The sequence below is a fragment of the Diorhabda sublineata genome, chromosome 6 (genome assembly GCF_026230105.1).
Source record: "Diorhabda sublineata isolate icDioSubl1.1 chromosome 6, icDioSubl1.1, whole genome shotgun sequence".
Lineage (NCBI taxonomy): Eukaryota > Metazoa > Arthropoda > Insecta > Coleoptera > Chrysomelidae > Diorhabda > Diorhabda sublineata.
In genome coordinates, this window is record NC_079479.1 from 9458660 (window position 1) to 9484383 (window position 25724).

Genomic DNA, 25724 nt, shown 5'->3' on the forward strand with positions numbered 1-25724 from the left:
CAGAACAGCACAATAACTTAATCGGGAAACGTATTAGGCAAGGAGCCACCAATCCTGAAATTGAATAATAGATAAATTTTATCCCTTTTCACACCATGGAAATAGGTATGAGTGACCTTTCCGGCTAAAAATCATTGGTCGGCCGGATTTTTTCTTCTGTAACATAATATTTCACACAAAATTCTGTATAAGATTGATCAAAATCCGTGATGACGGAAAAAATTATGGAAATTTAATAATATAATAATACCAAGCACATCTTGTTTTATTTTTTACCAAAAATATTAGAATCCGCGAAGCTTTCAGGATTGGCGGCTCCTGGACTATATCAAATTTCTAATGATGAAGCAATTTATCAAAGCGTTAGACAAAAAGGAGATTTTCTTAATCTTAATCTAAAAAGTGCAGAAGATACAAAACAAAAAACTTTGTGTTGGTAGTCAAACAATTCCTAGGTACGCATCAAGCACCAAATTATGAGAAAATCGTGTGAAATATGGTGACAAATATTCAGATTATAGATATGGAGAAGGGAAAAATTACCAAAGAAAAGCAAATCCTCTCTAATTACTTCGATGTATCCTAATTTTTCAAAACAAACCGATATTATAGGCATATTTATTAAATTTATTTCATGTCTATATAGGTATACTAATGCGATCTTTAATTTAATGTTAAAAATGGTAACTGTCCAGTATTTTCCTTTTCATAGGTGAACTTTATGATGGATATTTTGAGTTGAGTTCCAAAATGGATTCGTCCACGTTTGCCTTCTTCATATGGCGAAAATATCATCCACATACCCTGGGAAAATACTGAAACTCTTGACTGATTTGCTTTTCAAAATGTCTCACGAGCAGTTCAGCCATAAACGGTGATTAGCAGTTGCCAATTGTTGCTCCTTCGTCTTGCTTGTGGAATTCATTGTACTGGAAATAGTTCTTTTCCATAAATATTTTTGTTAACTGTAAATATTCTTCTATAATATCAGCTTCCAAATTAAAGATCTCAGTAAGTCCTCAAGGTACCCGAAGGTCTGCGGGATCGATGCGCTGAGAAATAATGAACTTACACCAAACGAGATTAAAATTTCCCCATCTTCAATGACCCAGAATATTGTCTGGTCTATTAAAATAAACTTGAGATTTCAAATAACCCAATAAGAAGTAATCGAGAGGAGTCAAATCGGGGGATCTAGACGGCCATTTCATCGTTCCACGTCTTCCAATTAATCTATTGATAAAAACCTCGTTCGAAGAAATATGCAAAATCCGGTGGAGCTCCGTCTTGTTAGTAGTAAATTGATTTTAGGATATTGAGTGCGAACCTCCAATATCTACAGTTTTGTTTGTTAAACGTTTCGTTTAAATGAAACATCGCTTCATCAAAAAATAAACTCCTGAACCAAGTGTACTTTGTAAGGTACTTTTTCTTTATGCAAAAATCTCAAAATAGGTGATTTACTACATCATTTGTCGGCAGAAAACTCTCGATTTGTCTTTCCTCAATCTCTAGAAGTACACCTAACTTTTTTCCATCATTAAATTGAACATATCTACCTGGGTTTTCAATATTTTTTACATGTCCAGTTTCATGTAACTTTTTTTTCAGCTTTGTAAATTGCGAAACGTGTTGACTAAAGGATATTTTAATAGACCACACGATTTGACGAATTTAGAAATTGAAAATGACGTAACTGCCTTTGGACTTGGCGAATATTGCAACTAAACCTCAACTATAACCTCAAAATCTAGGATGTGGCGGGACTTGCTACAAAATAACAGTTGTACTGTACTGAATTCAATACGGAAAAATCCATAAGAAACAATATAAAACTCAACTTCAAAAAAATATGGACTTCGTCTATTGAACTACATTTATTAGTCTTATGATTGCGAGTTATTTCACACGGTCGTCATTTTGAATTTTCTTTATAATTTCTTATTTTAATTGAACTGAAAGTTTCAAAATTAGTCTAGAATTTCGGTAAAATTTGTAGGTTAAAATATTGTTTTAGAAATCTACTTATATAATTTCAAAGGACATAAGATTTCCTACAATTTTTTCGTGCGAGCAAAAATAAAAAATTTATCAACCTGAAAGACTCAATTTTCGAATACACTTCAACGGATTCGAGAAAATAATCGTGGGAAATTCTTATTTAGAAAAGTTGATGTTGGATTAACTTTTTGAACTCATTTGACCGGACTATAGACATTCTATTTCTAACCTAACCTAACCTAGCTTATAATTAATATACAGGGTTATTCTAAATGATGGACCCAAATGAATAATTTTTATACCAACGAAAAGAGGAAGATTCAAAGTTTTTTTTTAATGTATTACGATTGCTCAATGTGGCCTCCAGCTGTTGCAGGGCAAACATCTACGCGTCATCTGTGTATGTGTGTGTGTGTGTGTGTGTGTGTGTCATTCTTGATTATTTCTAGCACATAACCTCAAATTCGCGACGCTTGTCTTTGTCATTAGGGGTGAGAGCCTGCACGAGCTCTTGTACAAAAAACGCCGTCTCAGAACTTTCCATATAGTTGGTTGGGATATTCCAACTTCTCTACTAGCTCTATTAGTAGACTTACTCGGGCTGCGTACAAAACTGTCTTCTATCCGTCCGACATCGTCTTCTATCCGTCCGACATCGTCTTCTGACACACGCGATCCTTTACAAACACTTCCAGTCTCTTTTAATTGATTAAACCAACGAGTAATGCTTTTATTTAGTTGGTGGTTTAATACCAATTCAGCACGAAATTCCCACTGCACTACAATTTGCGATTCACTCAATAACACAAAACACCTTGTGCTTCACCGTCGCCATCTCACTCACAATTGGCAGTGACAAAATATGGCGGCCTATTGCCGCGAGAAGTCTAGCGGCCGCTTCCGGAATTATCATCGACTGACTACACTTGCAATACATTTAAAAAAAAATTTAAAACTTCCTCTTTTCGTTGGTTTAAAAATTATTCATGTATCATTTGGGTCCATCATTTAGAACAACCCTGTATATTAATTATAAGTGTACTATAAATTTAATAGCGATGGGAAGGCTCTATTTTCGAAATAGAATGTCTATAGTCCGGTCAAATGAGTTCAAAAAGTTAATCTAACATCATCTTTTCTTAATAAGAATTTACCAGGATTATTTTCTCGAAAATTTACTCATGCAGCATTTGGGTCCATCATTTAGAACAAACCTGTATAATTTTGTCTAGAGAATGTGCGGATTGACATTGCATCTTTCTAGTGGAAATTATATCAATTACTTGATCCTCAATTACGCTCATAAAAATGCTTTTATTTAAGATGCCACTTTTTTGTGCTTTTTTATAAATATTTAGCTGATTCAGCTCATGAATCTATCTAATCAATGCATTTTTCGAAAATATTTGATCATTTCAAAATTAAGATATCGCTATAAGCCAAACCTTTTGAGAAATTAATGTCCTTCAAGCTGGGAATTGTTTTAAATCCACCTTTTGGTTTTAAACTTGTAACCTGCACTATTCCAGTGGTAGATGTAAAACGCTGCTACGCATTTAACGCCAAATAGAGGTTCTAAAACGATTTCCAGCTTACTAGAAATTAATTCCTCAAAATCTATTCATTTGATTGGTCTAAATGAATCCGAAACTTATCTATGTTCAATGAATACCAATTTCTGTTGACTACAAAGTTATCTCGTTACCTATTATAAATAATTGAGAAACTGTAACTCATACAACTATCTAGGAATAAGAATATTCATGCAATGACACGAGTTGCACGAGGCATTCACTATTTCATTCATCGGATTCGATTCTTCAACGATATTTTGTATTGATGAGCTAGTTGATAGTTTATGTTCCACCAAAGATCAAATCGATGAGAATTGGTCTCTTTTGTCTGAATTATTGTTGTTACTCTGTTCAGTGCTACATATGTGGATTACATTGTTAGCTACTTCTTTAATTCTTCCATCTAGTCTTACTATTATTTCTAGATTCTTCGCTTTTCTTTTCTTATTTTTGTATTTGCACAGTTATATCTTTCAGTATTTTCGACATTTTCATTATTCCTATCTTTTGTATATTTATCTGCATTTCGTATTGTTTCATGTTATTATTCCGCTTGTCTATTCTGTTCTGAAGATCTTCTTTTGTGCTAGCGAATATTCGTAACTTCGTTTATGTAAATTAGTTTCAGTTTGTTGTATCATAAGTTTGTTTTTTTTTTCCTTCTTCATATACTTTTTTAGCTAGTTTTCAAACGCCTCTTTTTCTCACTCTTCTGTCAGTTACAAAATTACTTGTCTTCATTTTCTCTTTTCTTTTATACACGAGGACAGAAGTACCTGGACCAACACCCTTTTTATAATAAGAATAGTCAAGTTCCTCAATATAGCTGACGTCATCTCTTCATTGTTAAAAAATCTGTGACCACTCAGTCATTTTTTCAAGTCTGGGAACAACAAATAATCCGAGGGGGATTAAATCTGGGGAATAGGGTGCATGAGGTAGCAATTCAAACTTTAATTCATCAATTTTGCCTAATGCGACTGTTTTTTTTTGCTCGATGTCTGCAGATGGAACGGTTTTTGATTTATTTGGAGACGCTTCTCCCTTTTCAGTCCATTCCATCCATTTTGTTTAGGGTGTGAAGGGATGACCCCAAGTTTCATCCATGGTTACGAAACTGCTAAAAATTTACCTTTATTCCTATGAAACACTCGATGAAAGAATCTCTAAGATGTTGTATTTGTTCCATTGTGAGTTAAAGCAGCACCCATCTTACCCACAGCTTGCTCATGTCCAAATTTGCCGTTAAGATGTGTTGTACAGTCTACTATGTCTGCTAGTTCATGCACTTTAAATCGACGATGATCCAGTGGATTTTCTTCAACATTTCTGGAATCGTCAACTCATTTGGTCGACCACTGCAATGCTAGTCGCACAGCTTTCATATTAGTTGGGCTAATTTTTTCTATATTTACAAATACACTGAAAACGTTCAATATTGATAGTTGCCAAACAAATACCAAACAACGTGTCATCTTCATACTTTTTAAGCAACTAGCGTCTTCTCTAGGTGAGGCCAGGTACTAGTGGAACCATCCTCGTACATACTTTTAATAGAATTAACAAAATTCTTTGTTTTGGTGGAATGTTAAATTCTATTTCAAATTAAGAAAAAAAAAATACGAATATGGGCGTATATAAATACAAATCTATGGGTTTTAAATGTGAAGGTGTTTACATTCACTTCGGTTTGTAGTCGGTTACCACATGTGGAGCAAGTTGAATGGTGTAACAGTTTTAACATTTTAAATGTTTTTTTAAGTGGCGTTTTAATACTATTAGACTTTGATTCGTTTCAGACGTCTTCCTACAACGTAATTAGCAGAGCGCTTAGATATTTAGATATTTACGTTTGAATAGAATACGAGGGCTAATAACATAGTATCATTCTAAATGATAATTGCGGCCTATCTCCTCATAATAAACATTTACTTATGCGATAACGTCTTCGTCTGATAAAAATATCTATCCCGAGGCGTATTTGGGTATTAGTCTCATTGTATTGTTCTTAATGGAGAATATCTATCTCAAAACTTAAGTAGCAATCCTCGCTTACATTTAGAAGTATCCCATGCCGTTTAAAACCGAAAATAACACATACACGCAACTCCCATTAAAAATTAATTAGATCAAAGTTTTCGGACATTCAATGAACTATTTATAGGCCAGGCATTCAAGCATTTCCCCTCCGAAATTTTGACAGATGATAGGTGTGTATCCAAAAAGCGAGATCTACATGTTGCCGAAGTGTCCAACCCAAAATAACCCTAATCGAAAGATCGACAAATTAAAAGTGAAAAATGTCATATAAAGTTTTTTCGCCGGATCAATAGTTTTTGGGTTATTCGCAATTAAAAAGTTTTAGTTTTTTACTTATAACTCTGTAATGATGTATTGTATCGAAAAAAGTATAATAAACAAAAATGAATTTTATAAAAAAAACAAAGAAATTATACTATATTTTAAGATCTTTATGTTCTACCTAAAGCAAGTTATATACTTGAATAGCTTTTGTTTTACGTAATTGAGCATTTAACCTCAAATAACGGGAAAAGGGTACATTTTTCAACAAAAAGTCATTGAATACTTTTTAAAGAGCTTAAAAAGACCTTCCAAATGACCACTGGTAAAAGTCGGTTCGACTGACAATTCAGTGAGATATGATGTAAAATAGCTAAAGCTTAAAAAAATTGCACCAAAACTAATTTCATTTCATTGAAAATCAAAATTAAACTTATTCCTTGTACCAAATACTTTATTTTGATGTTATTCACGACATCTCAAAAGTTTGGCTAATTGGAAATGCATAATTTTGAAAAAAATGAGCATTAAATAATACTTTTTTTTGATTCTTTAAAAAATTTTTTTTGTTCATTTTTTCTCCATAACTATAAGAGATACAAAAAACATATAAATAGTCAAATTAAAGCATTTTTTATGAAGATTATTTTGCTTTTTTTATTTTTTTTATAGCATAAAAATTGACGGAGTTATAACCAAATTAATCTGTCACTTAGTACGAGGATTGCTTATCCACAGCCCTTTGACCCTTTATTAATAAAATGCGAAGGGTCTTCTAACATACATAGGCTTGTAGCCTTGGAAATTACCTTTAAAATGGTTTTTTGTAGGATGTGATAGCTTCAAAATTAATAAAGTTACATAAAAAATAAGAATTTGATTATAGGATATGAAAAAGTTACAAATTTTTGCGCACGAATTTTTTCTGTTGATGCTAATTTGCCTGTAGGTACATTTGAGAGTACCAAGAGATAATATACTCATAATCTTGATAAAGGGGTGGTTGTTAAGGGTTGACAGGGTATAGACAATTAGAAATTACTTTAAGTAGAAACAAGAAACTTTAATACCAAAAAGAATGCGCAAAATCTAAAAGTTGGCAGTCATTAGATTTATTTGCATTCCATTATTTGCAGAGGGGTATTTTTTAAGGGTTAAATAATAGAAATCAATAACCAATTAAATTTTATTGAAATGCTATGAATTTTTCACAGCAAAAATAAAATTGCAATATTTTATCAAAGATTTTTTCCCATATTATTTCTATCAGAAGGGTAGTTTTTAAAGATTTTCAAGGGTCGATACTTCAAAATATATAAATTTTCTATTATAAAATATGTCAAGATATTTATGCTACATAAACGAAAAACATTAGAATTGAATAAAAGTAAGAAAAACTATAATATTTGTATTTTCGTTAAGGTGTGGTTTTCACCCCTTAAAAACAATTTGTAAACCTTGCGACCATGTAGATCTTAATACTGAGGGTAAGATGAGCTTAATTCTAAATTTTCAGGAAAATCAGAGCTGCATTAAAGAATTTGACACCATTTTGAACTTGAATGCCTGCACTATATAATCGTAATATAATTACGAATATTATGTATAGCTACAATTCCTATGAATTCTATTTTCATCTCATAGATACATTTATTTATATGTGTGGTCTTGAAATAATCTCTTAAATACACTTAAAATCATAATGTACGTTTATAAATATTATCAAAGATTTTTCCTGTACTTGAGTCTTATAAACAAAATGATAATTCATCTTATAGTCCAGTCGCTAGAGAATAAAAATCATTCTAGACCTTGAGTAGCAAGCAGAAATTCTAAAATTCTGCACAGTTTTTGTAATTACCACGTCAAAATAAAAAATCGAAGAATGTTTACTAAGGGTTGACCGTGCGGGTGTTAGAAACTATCCTCAAAATGATAAAAATTCACCTAAAACACTTGTTTATATGCATGGAAGTCGCATAATTCAAAAGAAAACTCTTCAAAAACTTAGACAATGTAAATATAGTAAAAAAGTAATTATAAGGACGAATTACCGCCTAATGACAGGGAGCGTTTCACTCTAAAATGCTCAAAATTCATTTCTTCAATTAGAAAACAAATTTTCATGCTACGAACTCCATTTAAATATAATCACTCTGACACATTTATCTACCATCGAAAATAAGAAAATTTACAGTTTTTATAAGTAATTCCTCTCAGAAGTTACATATTTTCGACACGCTTTGTAAGCTTTTTAATGCAGGTATCGAAAAATTCTTCAAGAAACTCGCACAAACCCTCTACCTCGTCGTCGGGGTTGAATTTCTTACCTCCAAACACTTCTTTCAGCGGTCCAAAGATAAGTGAACATCTGTAAGGGGATGTTCTATTTTCTTCCGCCCCATTTCTGATATTGTATAGAGCGTGAGACGCGCGGTATCAGCGCGCACGTTATCTTGGAGAATAATCGGGAATCGTCCCGGAAATATCGTCTTCGCTTCATACTTTTTCCTTTACTCTTTAGACGACAATTTGCTTTCTGGAGTGCGTTTGCGACACAATTAGTAAGGGATCCGTCTTTATTGGATCAGTCGAAGGGTCGGAGGAAAACCAAACACAAGCATTTCAACACAAATACCTACAGTCTTTCTTTACTCATGATCCGATCGGATCCGATTCGATGTCTCTCGATTTGACCACCGTTCAAGAATGTTTCTTTCTAAAGACAATGCTACATGAGGATGGTCCCAGAAACACTTGGCCTGACCTGAAGATGGCGGTAGTTTCTTGAAAAATACCACAATTAATACATCATATGTTTCAAGTTTGAAGACGTTGTTTAGTATTTGTTTGATAGGCATCAATAGTGAATTTGTCAAAAAATTGGTCATCGTTATGTGATATTTGAAAGGCCTCAGCCCAACCAATATAAAAGCTGCAATGAACCAAATTTTTGCGCCGTTTCATAACCATGGATGAAACTTGCGTCCTTCACAATCAAAACAATGGACTAAGAGAAGGTAATGGCCGTTCCATCTGTAGGCAAGGTCATGGTGACGGTTTTTTGGGATTGACTATCTTAAAAAAGAAAAAACTATCAACGACGATTATTATTGCAACGTTTGAGCGAAAAAATCAAGTCAAAACTAATGAAGTAGATTTTGAATTGCTACATCATACACCGTATTCGCCAGATTCAGCCGCCCCAGATTAATTTTTGGTCCTAAACTTGAAAAAATCGACAAGGTGGTCGAAGATTGTATTGAACTTAGCTGAAGTATGTTGTTGTGAGTTATGTTCATCTGAGATCATCTTCAGAACTGAGCTACTTCCTTGAAGTGATAATTCATTCGAAGAATCTTGTAGTCTCGCATCTTCCAGCTCTGGATAGTCGGAAGATTTTCTCTTCGCCTTATAGAAAACATTCTGAATACGGTTTTCAATTGATAAACATCGTTTCCAAATACTACAAACGGCATATCTATAACGATTCCTTCTATAGGTGACAGTGAGATCATAATTAGATTATAACGTTTAGGGGTGGGACCAATGTAGACAATTACGTCGGACGAGGGCGGTGGTGAAAGTCGCCAGATACAGGATCATATTGGGAGAAACACGGACTCAATCTAAATTCAAATCAAATTGCGGACTTTCTACAAAACATCAATAGCGTTTGTCTCGATCATATTTGAACCACCCTCGTATTTAAGGTTTTTTCTATAAGAAGTTTTTGATTGTGCGAATAGATTAATTTTCGTATTGTTAATTTCTTATAATGTTCTAGTTAAGTATCCGTCTTACAGGATATGTAATTTTTGAAAAATAAATTGATTTGTTTCCACACGAAAATTTATTTTTGTATAAACAAAGATAATGCTATTTGCTGTTATATGATTACCGAAACAATCGTAAACGTTTCGCAGGAAGTTTACGTATTAGGCAATCCGTATACACGTGCACTTATGGAAGTTTTTGTCTCTTAATTTATTTGAACCCATAAACTAAATCTGGCAAAAGCTTATTTCCTGCAGTCCTACTTTTAAAATAATTGTTGATGTTTCTATTAGTTGTACCTCTGAATGTGGTCACTACTTATTCATTATGAATAAAGGAAACTTAAAAGTTGATATACGAGGTCTGGCTATTAAATAATAACAAAACTGGTTACGAAAAAGCTTTTGCTTTACCGCTTCGGTCCCTTTCAAAACAGATCTTTTTCTAACCTTTCAAGGAAATCTCAGCAGACCCGTTGACGCAAAAGCTTTTGGTCAGGAGTCAGTTTTTTGGCACAGACTTTTGTCATGTGTAATTCCCCGTGTAAAATTTTTCTAAATGTTTTTTCATCGGCGTTTACAGCCTCGGCAATCATCCGGATGTGCATTCGACGATCTGTACGCACAATTTGGTCGATTTTGATCACTGTTTCCGGAGTTGAAACAGTCACATGGGGATCTGGGTGCTGGTCATCTTCAGTGCTCTTTCGACCCTCACTACACCACTCAAAAACTCGCGCATGACATAGAGAATTATCCCCGTAGACCTCTTGCAACAATTTATAGCACTCAGTCGGAGTATTTTTCAATATAACTAGAAATTTGTGATTGATACGAGAAAAAAACACGTTCGTTTTTTACCACAGCCGTCTAGGGCACCATTTAGGCGCACAGTCTCGTTATTTAATAGCCAGACTTCGTATAACGATCAAATAAAACGAAATATTAATATAAAGTGCTTGTTTTGAATAATTAATAAAATGTTTTGCGAAGAAAAATAGTAAACCAAAACATATTCACGCATAGTGCACGTAATCAGGACTTAAAACGCTAAAACCGAGAATGTAACAGAGCCGTACTTAGCACTTGAAAAATAATTTGCGATTTCATACGGCAGATCAATAATGTAAATCATAAATAATTATGCATAATTATTATTACAAAAATATACAATATGAACGTGAAGTTTGGAATAGATACAAAGTAAACGGCCAAAATATGAAACACATCTATTTAAAAATATGTGTAATGAATCATTAAAATAAAATCTTCATTTTCTACTTCAATAAACACATTTTTTTATTCCCCAACAGATGAAATTGAGCTCCCACTGTCGTCAACATTTATAATAAGAGGTTAAACTTGCATATCAACGACACTGTCGATATTCCTCATTTTAGTTTTAACCTTGAACACTTAGTAGCGAAAAATGAAGCTTCTTGGCTCACTTCTTAGTATAGCTAACGTCAACAACTTCATCATCCACCTCCATAGTTATATATTTACTCTATAATCGAGTGTGAAAATATTTATTATATACAGGGTGTATCTAACAAGTCATATTCGCTTCGGAACGTGCATAGTTTGTAGCGTATGTGTCACCAAATGATTCCGCTAAACTTCAACACTTGCTAAACGTTTTCGAATGTTAAATGCAGCAAATAGTTTGATAGTTGAAATTTTTCTGTTAATTAGTAATCACATCTACCTAATTTTCAGTCATCTACTATTATTAATAAGTCTTTTGCATCGAAAATGGCAATTGAGCTGAATTTCTTTTCGGTGAGCATTTTTTAAAGATCAGTACTCATTGGGCGGCAGATCTGGACTATACAGTCGATGAGGAAGCAATTCGAAGTGTAATTCGTTCAATTTAACCATCGTTGCCATCGATTTTTGAATAGATGCATTGTTTTGGCAAAACAGTGGTTTTTTCTACGTCATTTTTGCATGTGCAATGATCCAACAACACTATTGATTGTCTTTCCTTTTTGGAGATAGTCAATCAACAATATTCTATGCGCATCCCAAACTACTGAAGTCATAACCTTCCCAACTGACTTTGGACGCTTCGGACGTTGTTCACAGGCTGCAGTCCACTCAGATGATGATAGTTTTGATTTCGGAATCAAGTGATCGATTTATGTTTCATCCATTGTCACATGTCGATGCAAAAAATCTGATTTATTAAGTTTGAACATAACCAAACAATGCTACGAATCATCAACATGTTGTTGTTTTCGATCGACTGTGAGTAAAGGCGACCCCCACTTTAAAAAAAGCTTTTTCATGGTCAATAATTGTAAATACACCTTCTAATATCTTTGTAGCATCAGCCATCTCACGCAATTTCAATTTACGCTTAGATATAACTAATTTGTGGACTTTTCTGTTTTTTGGAGTAACTACCTCAATTGGACGACCAGAAATTTCATTATCATCGTTTATATTCAGTAAAACAATAACAAATAATTCTTTTCGAAAGAGCAGAGTCCCTATAACAGCCATTGCTGAGCTTGTACAGAATTTTTTTCATCAAGAAGCAATAATAAATAAACTCACGTAATTGTTTTAAAAATAACAAAAGCAGCTCCACTTAAATGGCTGTCACTTTTTTCTGACAAATCGAAATGTCATGAAATTTGACGCATAGTTATTTCAAAGTTGGTACTTCATAAATGTCATATGAATTTGACAATGACAGCGCCATCTGTGTGTCAGTCACATGACTTATTGAGTGATGTATTAAGCAGACGATGTTGATGTGATAATTATCGTGAACTACTTGTAGATGGAAATCTGGATTTGTAGATTTAATATACAATACAAAAATATTACTTCGAGTTGAATGATTTAATAATGTATATATGCCCACTATAAAAACTTAATATAATGAAATTGATTGTTTTTTTTAAATTCATAATTAAAAGAAAAATAGATATCACCGCAGCGATAAAAAATACCGTATACATTTTACGTAACATCCCTTTTAAGTCACCGAAGTTAATAGTTTCTATCTTTATTTGGTTGTAAGATCTTTACCGTTTTCGTAATCGCTCATTTTCCATTATTTCGTTGTTTCGTGGAAAATGACTGTACATTTTGTCGTTTAGTCAGTTAATAGTTGATTCCCAGGAAAACAGCGTATGTTGTATTAGTCCAGTCAACAACGGTAAAAATTTTTTCGATCTATTTGTATGAAAATTCAAAATCACTTACCCCCTTCATCAAAAGTTATATGTATCTTTCTCTTTAGAGATGAAAACGAAGAAATAAATATTCCATGAACTGAATGTCGCTTTAATAATTGAAATAAATATTAAAAAGTACGTTTTAGAGTGCAAATTATATATTTTTTTCAATAAATTAACTTTTAGATTAACTTTATTGAACTTCTAGTAGTAAAACTTATTTGTGAGCACCACGTGTTTAAGCTTTTATTCGGAAATATGTTAAATATACGTATATAGAGCTCTAACTGATCTTCTTGGAATTGAACACACATTAAAAATGTATCTCTCAAAATTTATGTGTTTATTAATATAACTTTTTACTTTGTTGTTTCACGTGACTATTTTTCTTGATTTTAGGTCTGTTTTATTTTATTTTTAACTGATTTTCTATCAAAAGAGACCTAAAATCAAAATGAAATATCACGAAAAAATATAGAAAAAGTTAAAGAAAATCTTCAGAGAAAATATTGAGTATGAAAACTTTTGTATATAAGACAACTTACGTTTAATTTGTGAATAGAATCCTAGATGTTGAAAACTTTTATGATATCAAGTAGTATCAGAATTAGTTCATTGACTCCCAATTGTATTTACCGCTTAGAGTTATCAGAAAAAATTTTATGATGCTCCACCTTCACTGGTATTGCAGTACATACTGAGAGATTGAGGCATACCACATCAAAACAAATGGTCGTGTGTTTTTTCGAAATAACTGGACATGTCGCCGCCGTTCAATAAGAGAAACCTAGAACGGTCAATTCTGAATGGTACATCAGTATTTGTTTGCGAAAAGTGTTTGAAAAAATTAGCAGAAAACCACGACAATGCGAGTTCTCTCACATTAGATCCAATTCTGATGCAATTTCGCGAAATTTAATCTCTGAACTTTGTGTTGTCTGATAAGCAAGGGTTCTTTGACTGTGACTTAACCCTGCTTCATGTAAACGTTTTCGAACATCTGATGAATCATTTTTAAGCAGATTTCTGGTGACTCTCCTGTTCCTTTGACTCACAAAACGATGATGAATTTGATTCAACGTTTTCGCTCTTGTCTTCGATTGTACGAACCCGTGTCATTATACGACTCATGTTTCAATGATGTCTTCCTAACAAACCAGCAACTTATCACATTGAATATCCTTCATTGAGGAGAATCGATGCTTGAACTGTCTCTTTCATTGATAAATGAACTTCCAAACGTGCATGTAATGAAAAAATTACAATCAACAGCAGAAATCAGCACTTTTTAAAAATATTTCAACACAGTTTTAATCTTAAACGAGGTTTAATACGAATTACAACATTATGTGATACTATAGTTAATTTAAATAATAACTTTCACTGTCAAACAAGGTCCATGCAGTGGTGCGTTAATTTTTACAAAGGGGTTTATATTGTTAATTGAAATTTATAAAAATTTTCGTTACAGGGTTATTTAGATCCTTGGAAATCCGATCCAGAGTGTCCATTGGCTGAATACCTGTCGCATTTGTTCAGTAATCTAGAGAAGATATATAAGTTTAATAGGTAAGATATGTTTTTTTTTTCGAAACACATTAAAGGTCATTATTTTCTTATAGTAGCTAATTTCATTGAATAATATAGGGAATCGGAAAGTTTTAATGATTAAATACACACTTTTTTATTTATTCAAACAGTTTTTTAACGATGGGGTGAATTTATACATACTTAATCTATTTATACACTAACATTAAATACTCTTAACTATTCACTTATCGCAAGAAAAAAATTTTAACGGCATTTGTCTATGGTTAAAATAATGTCAATTCTTTCTAGAAGAAAATGTTGTTTTATCTTTTTAAATATAACTACAAAGTATTATCATTAGAATAAAACAAAGAAAACTGAACAATATTAAATATAATCAACGTTTTTTTTTGTTATATTTGGCAAACCTGCAATGAATTGACAATTGACGACTTGATAAAAGATTACTAATGAGACAAATATATTATTTTTTTATTATTGTGTTTATGAATCCAGAAATAGAGCTAAATTAGATATAGTTTATTGTCTTCTAAATTTCAGGAGTTTTTTAAAAGACTTGAAAGAAGCTGAAGGGGAAGCTACTAAAACAGCCAACTGCTTCCTTCACCACGACTCTGGTTTCTCAGTGTACAACGAATATTGTCAAAACTATCCCCGAACTATGGAAGTTCTGGGTCGTTTAACTAGAGATGAAAAAATGGCTGCTCTATTTCGAGAAAAGCAACTTGAGTTAGGACACGCTTTACCACTAGGATCTTATTTACTTAAGCCCGTGCAACGGATTTTGAAGTATCATCTTTTATTACAGGTAAAATTTCTCATTCAAAACCTCAATAGATAATAAACAATAAAGATAACTACACTTGCACTAAATAAATTAGAGGATTTTATAAGTTGCGCAGTTTGATAATATGTGGTTTTCGTAGAGATTTGTTTTACTTCGAAATTATTTTATTCCGAGAATTTAGCATTACCAGGCGTCCGATTGAAACCGGATATAGTTGGGATTTTCACAATTCCGAAACGAGCGAGCTCCGAGCGTGGCCGCGCGCCCGGATTAGTCGATTATCTATAGCTCATGTTAATTTCAAAAATCTGTTAGTATACAAGAATCTAGAATCCCAAGACATAGCAAAAGTTGAAAGGATTTTTTCCTTGATGGATCAGTAATGGTCCAAAAGACAAAAAATTTGATTCAGATACTGCCGTACTAAGTTTCCTGAACCGTTAGTGATGTTCATACTGAACACACTGTTTACATCAACACTTACAATTGCACTGTCTGACGCGCGTTTCGATAACCAAATTATCGTCTTCAGGGACTCGTCAGGCTAACGTTAATTTTTTTTTTAACTGAAGGATCCTTACTGCATCGGCGGCTAATTTTTTTATCTGCCTTAGATGACCAAACTCGGTAAACAGCTTTTCTCCACCTTGAAGTCAAATTATGATTTTTTTCGGTTGTAAAATCACGTTCTCATTTTTCAGAGGCTCTCGAAGCAATGTGATCCGACGCACAAACCAACAGTAGATTTAGCTCTAACGACAATGACAGGTATCGCTTCGGATATAAATAATATGAAAAGAAAGAACGAGGATGCAGTCAGAGTTCAAGAAATTCAAGCCCAGTTGTACGGGTGGAACGGACCGGATCTTACAGCTCTAGGAGAATTGATAGCAGAAGGAACTTTCAGAGTAGTTGGAGCAAGAGGTCGAAGACACGTGTTTCTATTTGAGAAAGTTTTGCTGTTAGCTAAAAATAGACAAGGGGGAGCTCTTGCTTATAAGAGTCATATTATGGTAAGAAATAACTTAATTTTAGACTAATGATTATTAGTTTGAGTTGGTTTAAGTTTTGTTAAGCTTATTTCGATTAATCCTACTTCAATTCTTGTTAATTCTCGAATAAATTACGAAAAATCACAATAATGACATTAATTTTTTTTATTTTTGCTCTCACTTCAAGGTGTTTTTACAGGAAAGAGAAAAATTTCATGAAATTTTCAATTGTTATTTAGGACAAAAAAACAAAAAGTGGTTGGTCTATTTAGCAAAATTTTCAATGAAAAAATTGAAGAAGATAAATGATTTTCCACTGTTTTATAAGTTTTCTACATCCATATCTGTAAACGTCAAAAATCGCACTATCAACATTCCTTGTAAATGACATTCAACAATAACATGCACATAATGAGATCTCATAACATACACGTGCGTTTTGAGAAGAAAACTTCTTGATTTAATTAAATTACAATGAAATAGTTATTTACGTAAGACTTTATTTGGTCAATTTACACAAGTTTAGTCAATTGAAAAAACATAAAAACTTTTAGCATTAGCGAGATATATTTAGGATTGAAAAATTAATGCCCCTAAATGTAGGCAGCACATTATGCAATTTTTTTAAAAATAGGACACGTTTTCTTAAGTAGCATGCTATGAAAATAAATGTCATGTCATTTATATTGTTAATTTCTTGAACAAAATATGATTGTATCCAACTTTATATACGAATATGTCTGATAGTAGTGGAAGTGATGAAATTATGGGAACTCCATCGAAGATTTTAGAAAAAGCTCAAGCTGCCACACATAATTTGTTCATCACCATTAAATAATAAAGCATAATATAAAGTCAAATAGCAAAGTTATAGGTAACTACAACTTTTGTATTATCACTTTTTTCAGATAACCTAAAAACATATATGGAAAATTAAAAAAACCAAGTTTTTGGTTTTTCATTTTTTACAAATAACACTTTTTTCATGAAATTTCTATGTCCAATATATACTATAATTTATTTGATTTGAAATATTCATTATGACATAATATCGAAAAAGCACCCCAATATTCGATCGCAAATTCTCCCGTCGAAATATCAGTTTTTTTTTTAAAAAATTCCTTAAGACTTTGGTTCCTGGAAAATATTAACTGGAAAGTGTGTTGTACTCATAAAGCAAATGGAGGATATACGAGAGTTGTCTGGAAAGGTTCCAGTCCATTTTAGAAACATACATTTTTTTCTATATTAATTTATATTTTAAGTTTAGAAAACATGGAAAAGTCGCTGGAAGTCAGATCTTACTGCAAACGCAATTTCTTAGGAATAATTTGTAGAACTTTCCTATTATTTGTTTAACAATATCTTTGAACTTATTCGATGAACAGAAATGACAATCCGACAGTTTTACAGTATTATTTCTAGAACCTTTTTGGTTATATTGCTAGTTGCCGCAGTTTTTGAATATCGTTAGTCGATTTTACACTCGTAAATGATGATGTAGAGTCTACTTTCAAAAATAAAGTTTCAATGACAGCTCAATACTCAATTTCTTCCATTTTCAAAAAAATCTTCACAACGACTCACTTATATGATTGTCAAATATCAGCTTTTTTCAATAAGTCATTGAAACTTTAGTTCCTTGAAAGTACTGACTGGAAAGTGTGTTGTACTCATAAAGTAAATGGAGGACATACGAGAGTTGTCTGGAAAGTTTCCAGTTTATTTTAGAAAAATTTTTTTTTCTATATTAATTTATATTTTCAAACATAATTGCCGTCTTTTATTTTCAAAATGTGAAGTAACGTCCTCGACTGATGGAAATCATTCTGCTGCAAATGAAACTTTGAGGTTAGAAAACATGGAAAAGTTGCCGGAAGCTAGATCTCTTTTCAAACGTCCAAAATGGCTGAAATTTTAGTAAGAATCTCTAAATGCTTGCGCTAATATATTTCTCCAGGTTAAGGTCGGAAATTTTTTAGACAACCCTCGTACTTTGGAGGTTTCACAAATTGCGATTTATCTTACGGCCGTATAAATGAAGAAATAAAATTTTCCAAGTAGCGTAATTTTTTTCAGACTTCCAATTTAATGTTGGTGGAACAAGTTAGAGGTGAACCTCTGTCGTTTCAAGTTATACCTTTCGACAATCCACGTTTACAGTCGACGCTGAAAGCCAGATCGCCACAGCACAAAAGAGAATGGACTTTGCAAATAAAAAGAGTTATTTTAGAAAATTATACAGCTGTCATTCCAAATCACGCTAGGCAATTAGTTTTACAGCTCGGACAAGAGTTGAATGAAACAGGTAAATTATATATTGAATTAATGCTTTTCAGAAATCCAGATAGTGATAGTAATTCGGCTCGAGTCTAATTTTTTTTATGTTTTTCAGATAAAATAGGCGGGTTAAAACATTTTATTAACGGATTACATGTATCCGAGAGTCTGGAAAGCTTCTTTTCGAAAAAGAGAAACCCAGATTAACTCCACTGTATAGCTTACACTGAAGAGATGAAGACTGGTTTGTTGTTATTCATCTCTAAAATCATGCTTTTTGCAACCATTTGTTTTTATAAATACCATTTTTATTTGAAATCAATTTTTTTTACGCACACGCTTATCTAAAGTGAGATACTAATGCGTGTCAATACATTCATTTGCATAATAACAAAGTATGGAAGTAGAAATTTAGCACAATCTTTATACATTTAATTGATTTAACTCGAGAAAAACCATTAATCGTAGATAGTTTTAATTCGTTTATTTTATCTGAATTATTCACGTGACATTTCGTTTTTTTTAAATGTCTCCATTGTCTCTAATAAAAACCATTACAGATAAAATAAAACAACAAATTGTCTGCTATTTCAATTAGTAAGCTGGTTCATAAACTCCAAATTTGTTATAAAATATTTTTTTCTAAAATTTTTATGACACTATTTAATCATTTCCAAATATAAACAAATTTTTTTAACAAAGAATACTTTTTCATCAATTATATATTTTCTATTTTGCTCAATGCCCTTTCGTCATCTTACTTTCAGCTACATGATTCCGCGCTCATAAAATTTCCGGTCTTTATCAGCAAAAAACTGAACCAGGTGCTATTGAAGGTCATCGTCATTTGTGAAAGTTTGACCATTCAAAGAATGCTGCAAACTTCGAAATAAATGGTTATCAGATGGTGCCAGATCAGGGCTGTATGGGGGATGTGGCATCACTTCGCAGCCAAGCTCCAATCGTTTCCCATGAGCTGCCAAAAATGTGTGAGGTCTTGCATTATCATGGTGGAACACTAAACCTTACCGATTTGACAATTCTGGCCGTTTTTCTTTGATTACTCCACCCAGTTTCTTTAATTTTTGACAGTAAACGTTAAAATTGATCGTTTGGCTTCTTGGAAGCAGCTCAAAAACACACCAAACTGACACCATGAGCTCTTTTTGTTGTTTTTCTGCTTTCGTTTTGGTTTTTGCTGGTTCGTCGTGTTTGCTCCATGATCGTTTTCGAACTATGTTACAGTTACAGGAACCATGTTTCATCACCAGCGATGATTCTTTACAAGAAAGTGTCCTTATCATTAAAAAACTGAACCAGGTTCCTTGGAAGCAGCTCAAAAATACACCAAACTGACACCATGAGCTCTTTTTGTTTTTTCTGCTTTCTATGTGGTTTGTTCCGGCTCGTTTTACTGGTTTTATATTTTTTTATTACCTTATCAGTTTTAAAAGTAAATTTAAAATTGATTATTACTTTCGCGGTCATCATCTACTGCTTCAATGTTTCTTGGGTTATTAGGCCGTCGTCGAAAATAACTATTTTGCTCAAACTGAATTTAAAATCATAAAACGTAACGATCTTTTCTACCTGTAGCTGTTTTACTGTTACCCCGTTGCTCCTTTTTAATCTTAGTAGTTAAAAAAAATTGAACCAATACAAAGTTCAACTTATTCACGTACTATCAGGATATGATCCATACGGGTGTAAGTCCAAATTTCGTTAAAAGTGTATTATTCCCCACTGAATCTAGATGAAATACCCTCAACGCACCCAAAAATGTTTCGATAGGTTTCTCAGGGGAAGATTTATTGATCCTGAGCAATATTTGAAAAATAACTTAACTTCCATACATAATTGCGCCGTTTCCACATCCAATAATAGGGAAAATGTGGATCCTAGTATTCGGTTCCAACAAGATGGTGCACCACCACATTATGATCTCAATTTTTCTGGATAACCAGATAATGTTTTCTGTAATGATATTAAAAAGGACACCATACGTTAACCGACCAGACAATTTAGAAGACTAAAACTATTCCCTTATTAAAAATATATGGACGACGTTATTACTTTCACTAATTTGATGTTTTTCAAAAATGATTTGTGGATTATTTTATCATAAATCTGCACAAAAAATTAGAAGCTAGAAACTATTCGTTTTATTTGGTATTGAAGGCAAATTTTTTACGGGGAGCAGACTGGAAAAAAATGTCAGATTTTGAGATTTTGTTCATAATTGTACTTGAATACACCGGAATGGTGATGGGGATTTCAATAAAGCAAAATTTTCATTTTGTTTTGGCAGCTATTTCTTCAATGACGGTTTTTATTACTTTCTTTTTTTTTTCTAGAAGACACCAACAACGATAAATGGTTACCCCTAAAACAATACTCGACCCCAAACTACTTAGAAAGAAGAAGCAGAGTAAGAAAAACGAGAGACTTCGCCAACAGAAGAGCGGCATCTCAAGATCGTACATTCCCTACTTTAACCAATTGGAGAAGAAAGTCTGAACCGAGTATGGTACCGCAGTACAACCCCAAAAAAACATTAAAAATAAAAAAACAAAAAGAAATTCAGAACGCTACTTTTTACACTGATTTATCTGATTCTGAAAATTGTGCTGATGAATCAATGGAAAATTTACAGCAGAGTCAAAACGAGGTAGCCCCAGATGAATCGAATAATGAGGATAAGACTGATGAATGCGTTAAAAATAATTTGGAAAAAATCGTTTCTGATATTTTAATGCAAAATCAAACTTTCCAGAAGGCGTTTTGTAGGTAAGTAAATATAAATTTTGTTTGATCAGCTGGACTAGAAGTGATTCTAAGTCTCCAAATATTATTGGACAGTGTGGTGGAAAAAATCTCATTTCAATGATTAAATCTGGGATCAGGATAACATACCAAAAATGTTCAGCCTCAAAATTATCTCTTAGCAATAAATAAGATCAAAAAATACTAAAAAAGAAGAGGAAAATCATCAAATAGAAATGGAATAAGAGTGTACCCTGTATATAGTTCAACCTTAAAATAAATCCTCCTTAAACAGGAGCCAAGGAATCTTTACAGCTCTAAGCTCCAATTTCATAGGAGCCAAAGTGGTTTAAGAATACCTGGACAAGTGAAATGAACTAGGCCAGAAGAATAGAGCTTCATAATCTTGAAGAAAACAATGGAGAAGAAGTAAAGTTTCTGGAACAAACTACTGGTGTTAAAACAGACAGTTACTTCTGGGGACATTTCCGCCTCAATAGACCTCTGAGTCCCAGTGCTACAGCAAGAACACGGGTGTATTAGATTCTTTGAATAGCAGTGTACATGACAATCTAATCACATCTCTGGATATTAATAGTTCACAGGATCAAGCGTTAAGATTCCCCGGAGTGCCCAATAGCCTCGCCTCACTTGATAAGCTACGATAGGAGTAGAAGTAACGCCTGGACGTATGTTGGAGGTTATGGTGTCAACGGAGACTACCTGGATAGCAACGAGCAAGAGACGAAACTGAAGAGAACAGTGGAAGCAATCGACTGAAAAGCCTTATAACTAGATCCTCCCTTGCGAAGTAATACCTAGGAGCGGTTCCGTGGAGGAAGCAGAGACCTGAGACAGACGAGGTTGCGAGTCCTACATACCAGACAGAACACCAGCCATGAATATATGTAACAGTAACACTTCTTGAACGAATCTTCATTGGTGCTTAACATTTGATTGCGACTTTGATATTTTTGAAAAAAAGTCTTAGGTTAATATGTAGAAATATGAATAAATAATGGTTTCATCGTATATCGAAATTCAACTGATTCTAATTTATCGTTGTAGACAAATTAGCAGGAAGAGTCTTACCAGCGATCCAACATCCGTATGGTATGAAGATAAAGTGAAATTGCCAACAAAAGCCGATTCTTTACCGCGATCTTTTCAACTATATGATCAACTAGATTCGAATGATGCAATCGACGGTCGAAACGACAAACTTCTAGATATGTCATTGAAGGAGGATCCCGATATAGACGTTGAAGAACAACAAGATAAGTATGTAAAATAATTTTTTTGAAAATCGACTCGGGCGTTTATTTTTGAAAACGATTTGTATACAAATTTTCATGAAATGCGTTTTTCGCGCCATCCAGTAACTTACGATATAAAAAAATATTTGTTAAAATCAACTTAAAACTGAAAACATTTAGTCTTTGTGCTTTTATATAACTTCTTATATTTTCTCCTTCCAGTTCTTCTTTATTTTTCTTCAATCTTCTCTCTTCATTTACTGTATTATTTGGTCCGGATACACCCTTTTTTTGTTACAACTTTTTGTTGGTCCTGGATTATTTTCCGTTTCTGCATTTTCCTTTTTCTTTCAACGATTCTAGTGTCCTTCAATTTCTGCCTTTGACTCCTGGCCATAGAGGTATCCATTGTGATATCCTCACCACCATTTCCTTCTCATGAACTTTCTGCCCAATTTAGTCTTTGTGCTTATTATATATTCTTATATTTTCTCCTTCCAGTTCTTCTTTATTTTTCTTCAATATTTTTTCTCCATTTACTGTAATATTTGGTCCGAGTAAAGTTCTCAGTAGTTTTTTCTCAATTATCTTCAGATCTTCTTCTTTTAAACACAGAATGTGTCCAGGTTATTCAATTTTTTCTAAAAAAATGAGAGTTTTGTCATAAATCTAAAAAGTCTGAAGTTCTTCATTGAGGGGAAATCATCTTCATTATGCTGTTCAATCTCTTGGATTACGGCTAGCGATTAGTACGCCAACAAATCTCTTTATTTGTGGTGGATTACTCCCCTTGTTCTTTTTGTTACAACTTTTTGTTGGTCCTGGCTAATTTTCTGTTCCTGCATTTTCCTTTCCTTTGTAGGATTCTAGTGTCTCCTTCAGTTTCTGCCTCTGACTCTTGGGCATAAAAGTATCTGTTGTGTTATCATCATCCTTCTGCTCAATTTAGTCTTTGTGCTTTTATATATCTTCCTTTATTTTCTCCTTCTTTAATTTTCTTTCTACATCTTCTGAAATATTTGGTTTGAGTATAGAGTTCTAAGTATTTTTCTCTCGATTATCTTCAGATTTTCTTCTTTCTTTTTATTTATAAGTGTTGTTTCCATGGTGTGCGCAATCACTGGTCTCATTAATATTTTATATGTTTTAATTTTGTTCTTTTAACGAATCTTCTTGCTTTTATATAACTTCTTAGTTTTATCAAATGTTCGATATCTGAAGGTAATTTCATGATTATAAAATTGCTACTTAAAATATTTTAAAAAACAGAAAATGTGTTTTTTCCAGTTGTTAAAAAATAACCTCAAATTTTACCCCTACTCATCTCCTATTACATTTTCAGTAGCCAAAGAGGAATTGAAACGCACTAATATTGAGATTTTTGTTTCAGTGATTTCTCATCTCAACTCAGTGACGCTGAGCATCCCGATCACAAAATTTATCGCAAATCAGCAATTAGATTCAGTATTCTCCAGAGAATTCGACATATTATGACGGAAGAACAAAAAAGAACCCAAAAGTTCCCAGTATATCAACAGGGATCTAAAAGAATGGGAGAAAAAATCGCTCATCCCGATTATGTAGATCCACAGAAATTATTTTTAGGTGAGGTGATTTGTTGTTGATATTTTATTATTTATTGATTGGTGATTCAATATTCGTAGGTTCAGCTAATTGCAGTCAAGTTGATCTCACAGAATACAAAATCGAAGATTGCGATATATTGGGTGAACCAGAACAATTAGATTTATCAATATGCGAAAAAGATGTACTTAACGAGCTCGAAAAGAGGTTGAATGGAGGCAGTAGTGTTCCTGATACTGGTCAGACTCTGAACTCTAGTCACAGTTTAAATTCTAGTCAAATTTCCGATAGTTATTATGAAAATATTTTAGAAGACTCCTTAAAGGAGGAATACGTTGAAGATTCCACTGGAAAACTGGTAATTACAACATTTAACTCGGTTTACATAGTAATTCAATTATTATTTGAAAAAGAAAAAAATAATAAAAAATTCGTTCGTTTTTATTTTGATAATATCTATCTAGGGCTCCAAATAATCCCAAGGACTGTGTCATTTAATCAAATTCATCTTATTTCAGGTAGCTAAACAGGACTCATTCAGTAGCAACGAAGAAAAACAAAAACCTAACCAAAAATCACTGTTTGATAAGCGACCTGCGATCAAGAGGCCTACCAAAGCACCGCCGCCAATACCTCAAAAACCTGCAAGATTAAGTCAAAATGTTGGTTCGATTAAATTCGTCACAGAAAAAACTAGTTTTAAGGATGTAACTCAACTACGTACTGCTGGAACTAGCACAACGAGAGTACAGGACGTCGTTAGTACTGTTACAAGTAGTACGACTAGTACTACTTCAAATTCTAGTTGGGTTAAAGCGATGGTTGGAAGATTTGAATGATTAAAGTATTAGATATAGGATGATTGGTTAGTCAGATTATTTTTAGCCATAAAGGAATTATAAAATGGGCTGGAAATCCCAAAAGATGGTGTGAAAATGAAACAAAGTGATTTAGTAATAAAAACACATAAAAAGATTAAATAAATTTTATAAATATATATAAAAGAATATCCATTTGTAGTTTATTTAGAAAAAATTTTAATGCAATATAACTATATCATAAAGGTTTGTTTAACAAATCTAGATAATATTTTGTATGATAATCAATTCAAGGTTTAATTAGTAAATGTTAACCTTAGATACATTTTTTTTTCAGTTACGGTTGTTTTAGTTCAAAGCTCATTGTACAAAACTCTTGTAATGTGGAGTAGTCGTAAAGACGAGACCATGTAATTTAGTTCGATCCTTAGAAATGTACATCAATAAACAAATTATAGACTAAATATCATTAGGGGCCATCCATAAATTACGTCACACAAATTTCAGGACTTTTTAACCCCTCCCCCCCTCCTTGTCACAGGTTGTCACAATTTCAAAACCCTCTCCCCCCTGATGTGACGTCCCACATTTTTCAAATTTATATATTTATTCAAAAATAATCAAAAGAAAACAGTAATTTTTATTTTTTTCTTACTTTTATTATATAATCTTTGATAAAATTAACATAAAGAAGTCAAATATTTTAGACAACAGAAAAACAAACGACTAGTTAGGAAGTAACAAATGACTAATTAAATTTTGCGTGATGAATTTTGAATTTTAACATGTGATGTCACAAAGTTTTTGACCCCCCCTGCCCCTTGTCACACTATGTCACATTCCGATGATA

At 32.8% G+C, this 25724-nt stretch overlaps 1 protein-coding gene across 8 annotated transcripts in view; it reads left to right on the forward strand.

The window, feature by feature from the left end:
- The window catches only part of LOC130444997 (uncharacterized), a 111708-nt gene extending 86645 nt beyond the window's left edge, over positions 1–25063 (forward strand). For 4 of the 8 annotated variants that reach the window (XM_056780429.1, XM_056780433.1, XM_056780435.1 and 1 more), the window contains exons 5-13: positions 14315–14412; positions 14935–15202; positions 15883–16194; positions 18253–18481; positions 20808–21240; positions 22285–22497; positions 23863–24077; positions 24137–24414; positions 24575–25063. In XM_056780429.1, coding sequence (XP_056636407.1) covers positions 14315–14412; positions 14935–15202; positions 15883–16194; positions 18253–18481; positions 20808–21240; positions 22285–22497; positions 23863–24077; positions 24137–24414; positions 24575–24895 — 2367 coding nt within the window. In that variant the 3' untranslated portion in view covers positions 24896–25063. The remainder of the gene's footprint in view (positions 1–14314; positions 14413–14934; positions 15203–15882; positions 16195–18252; positions 18482–20807; positions 21241–22284; positions 22498–23862; positions 24078–24136; positions 24415–24574) is intronic. The other 4 variants (XM_056780432.1, XM_056780434.1, XM_056780430.1 and 1 more) reach the window with 2 other exon arrangements.
- Positions 25064–25724: the final 661 nt, after the last annotated feature.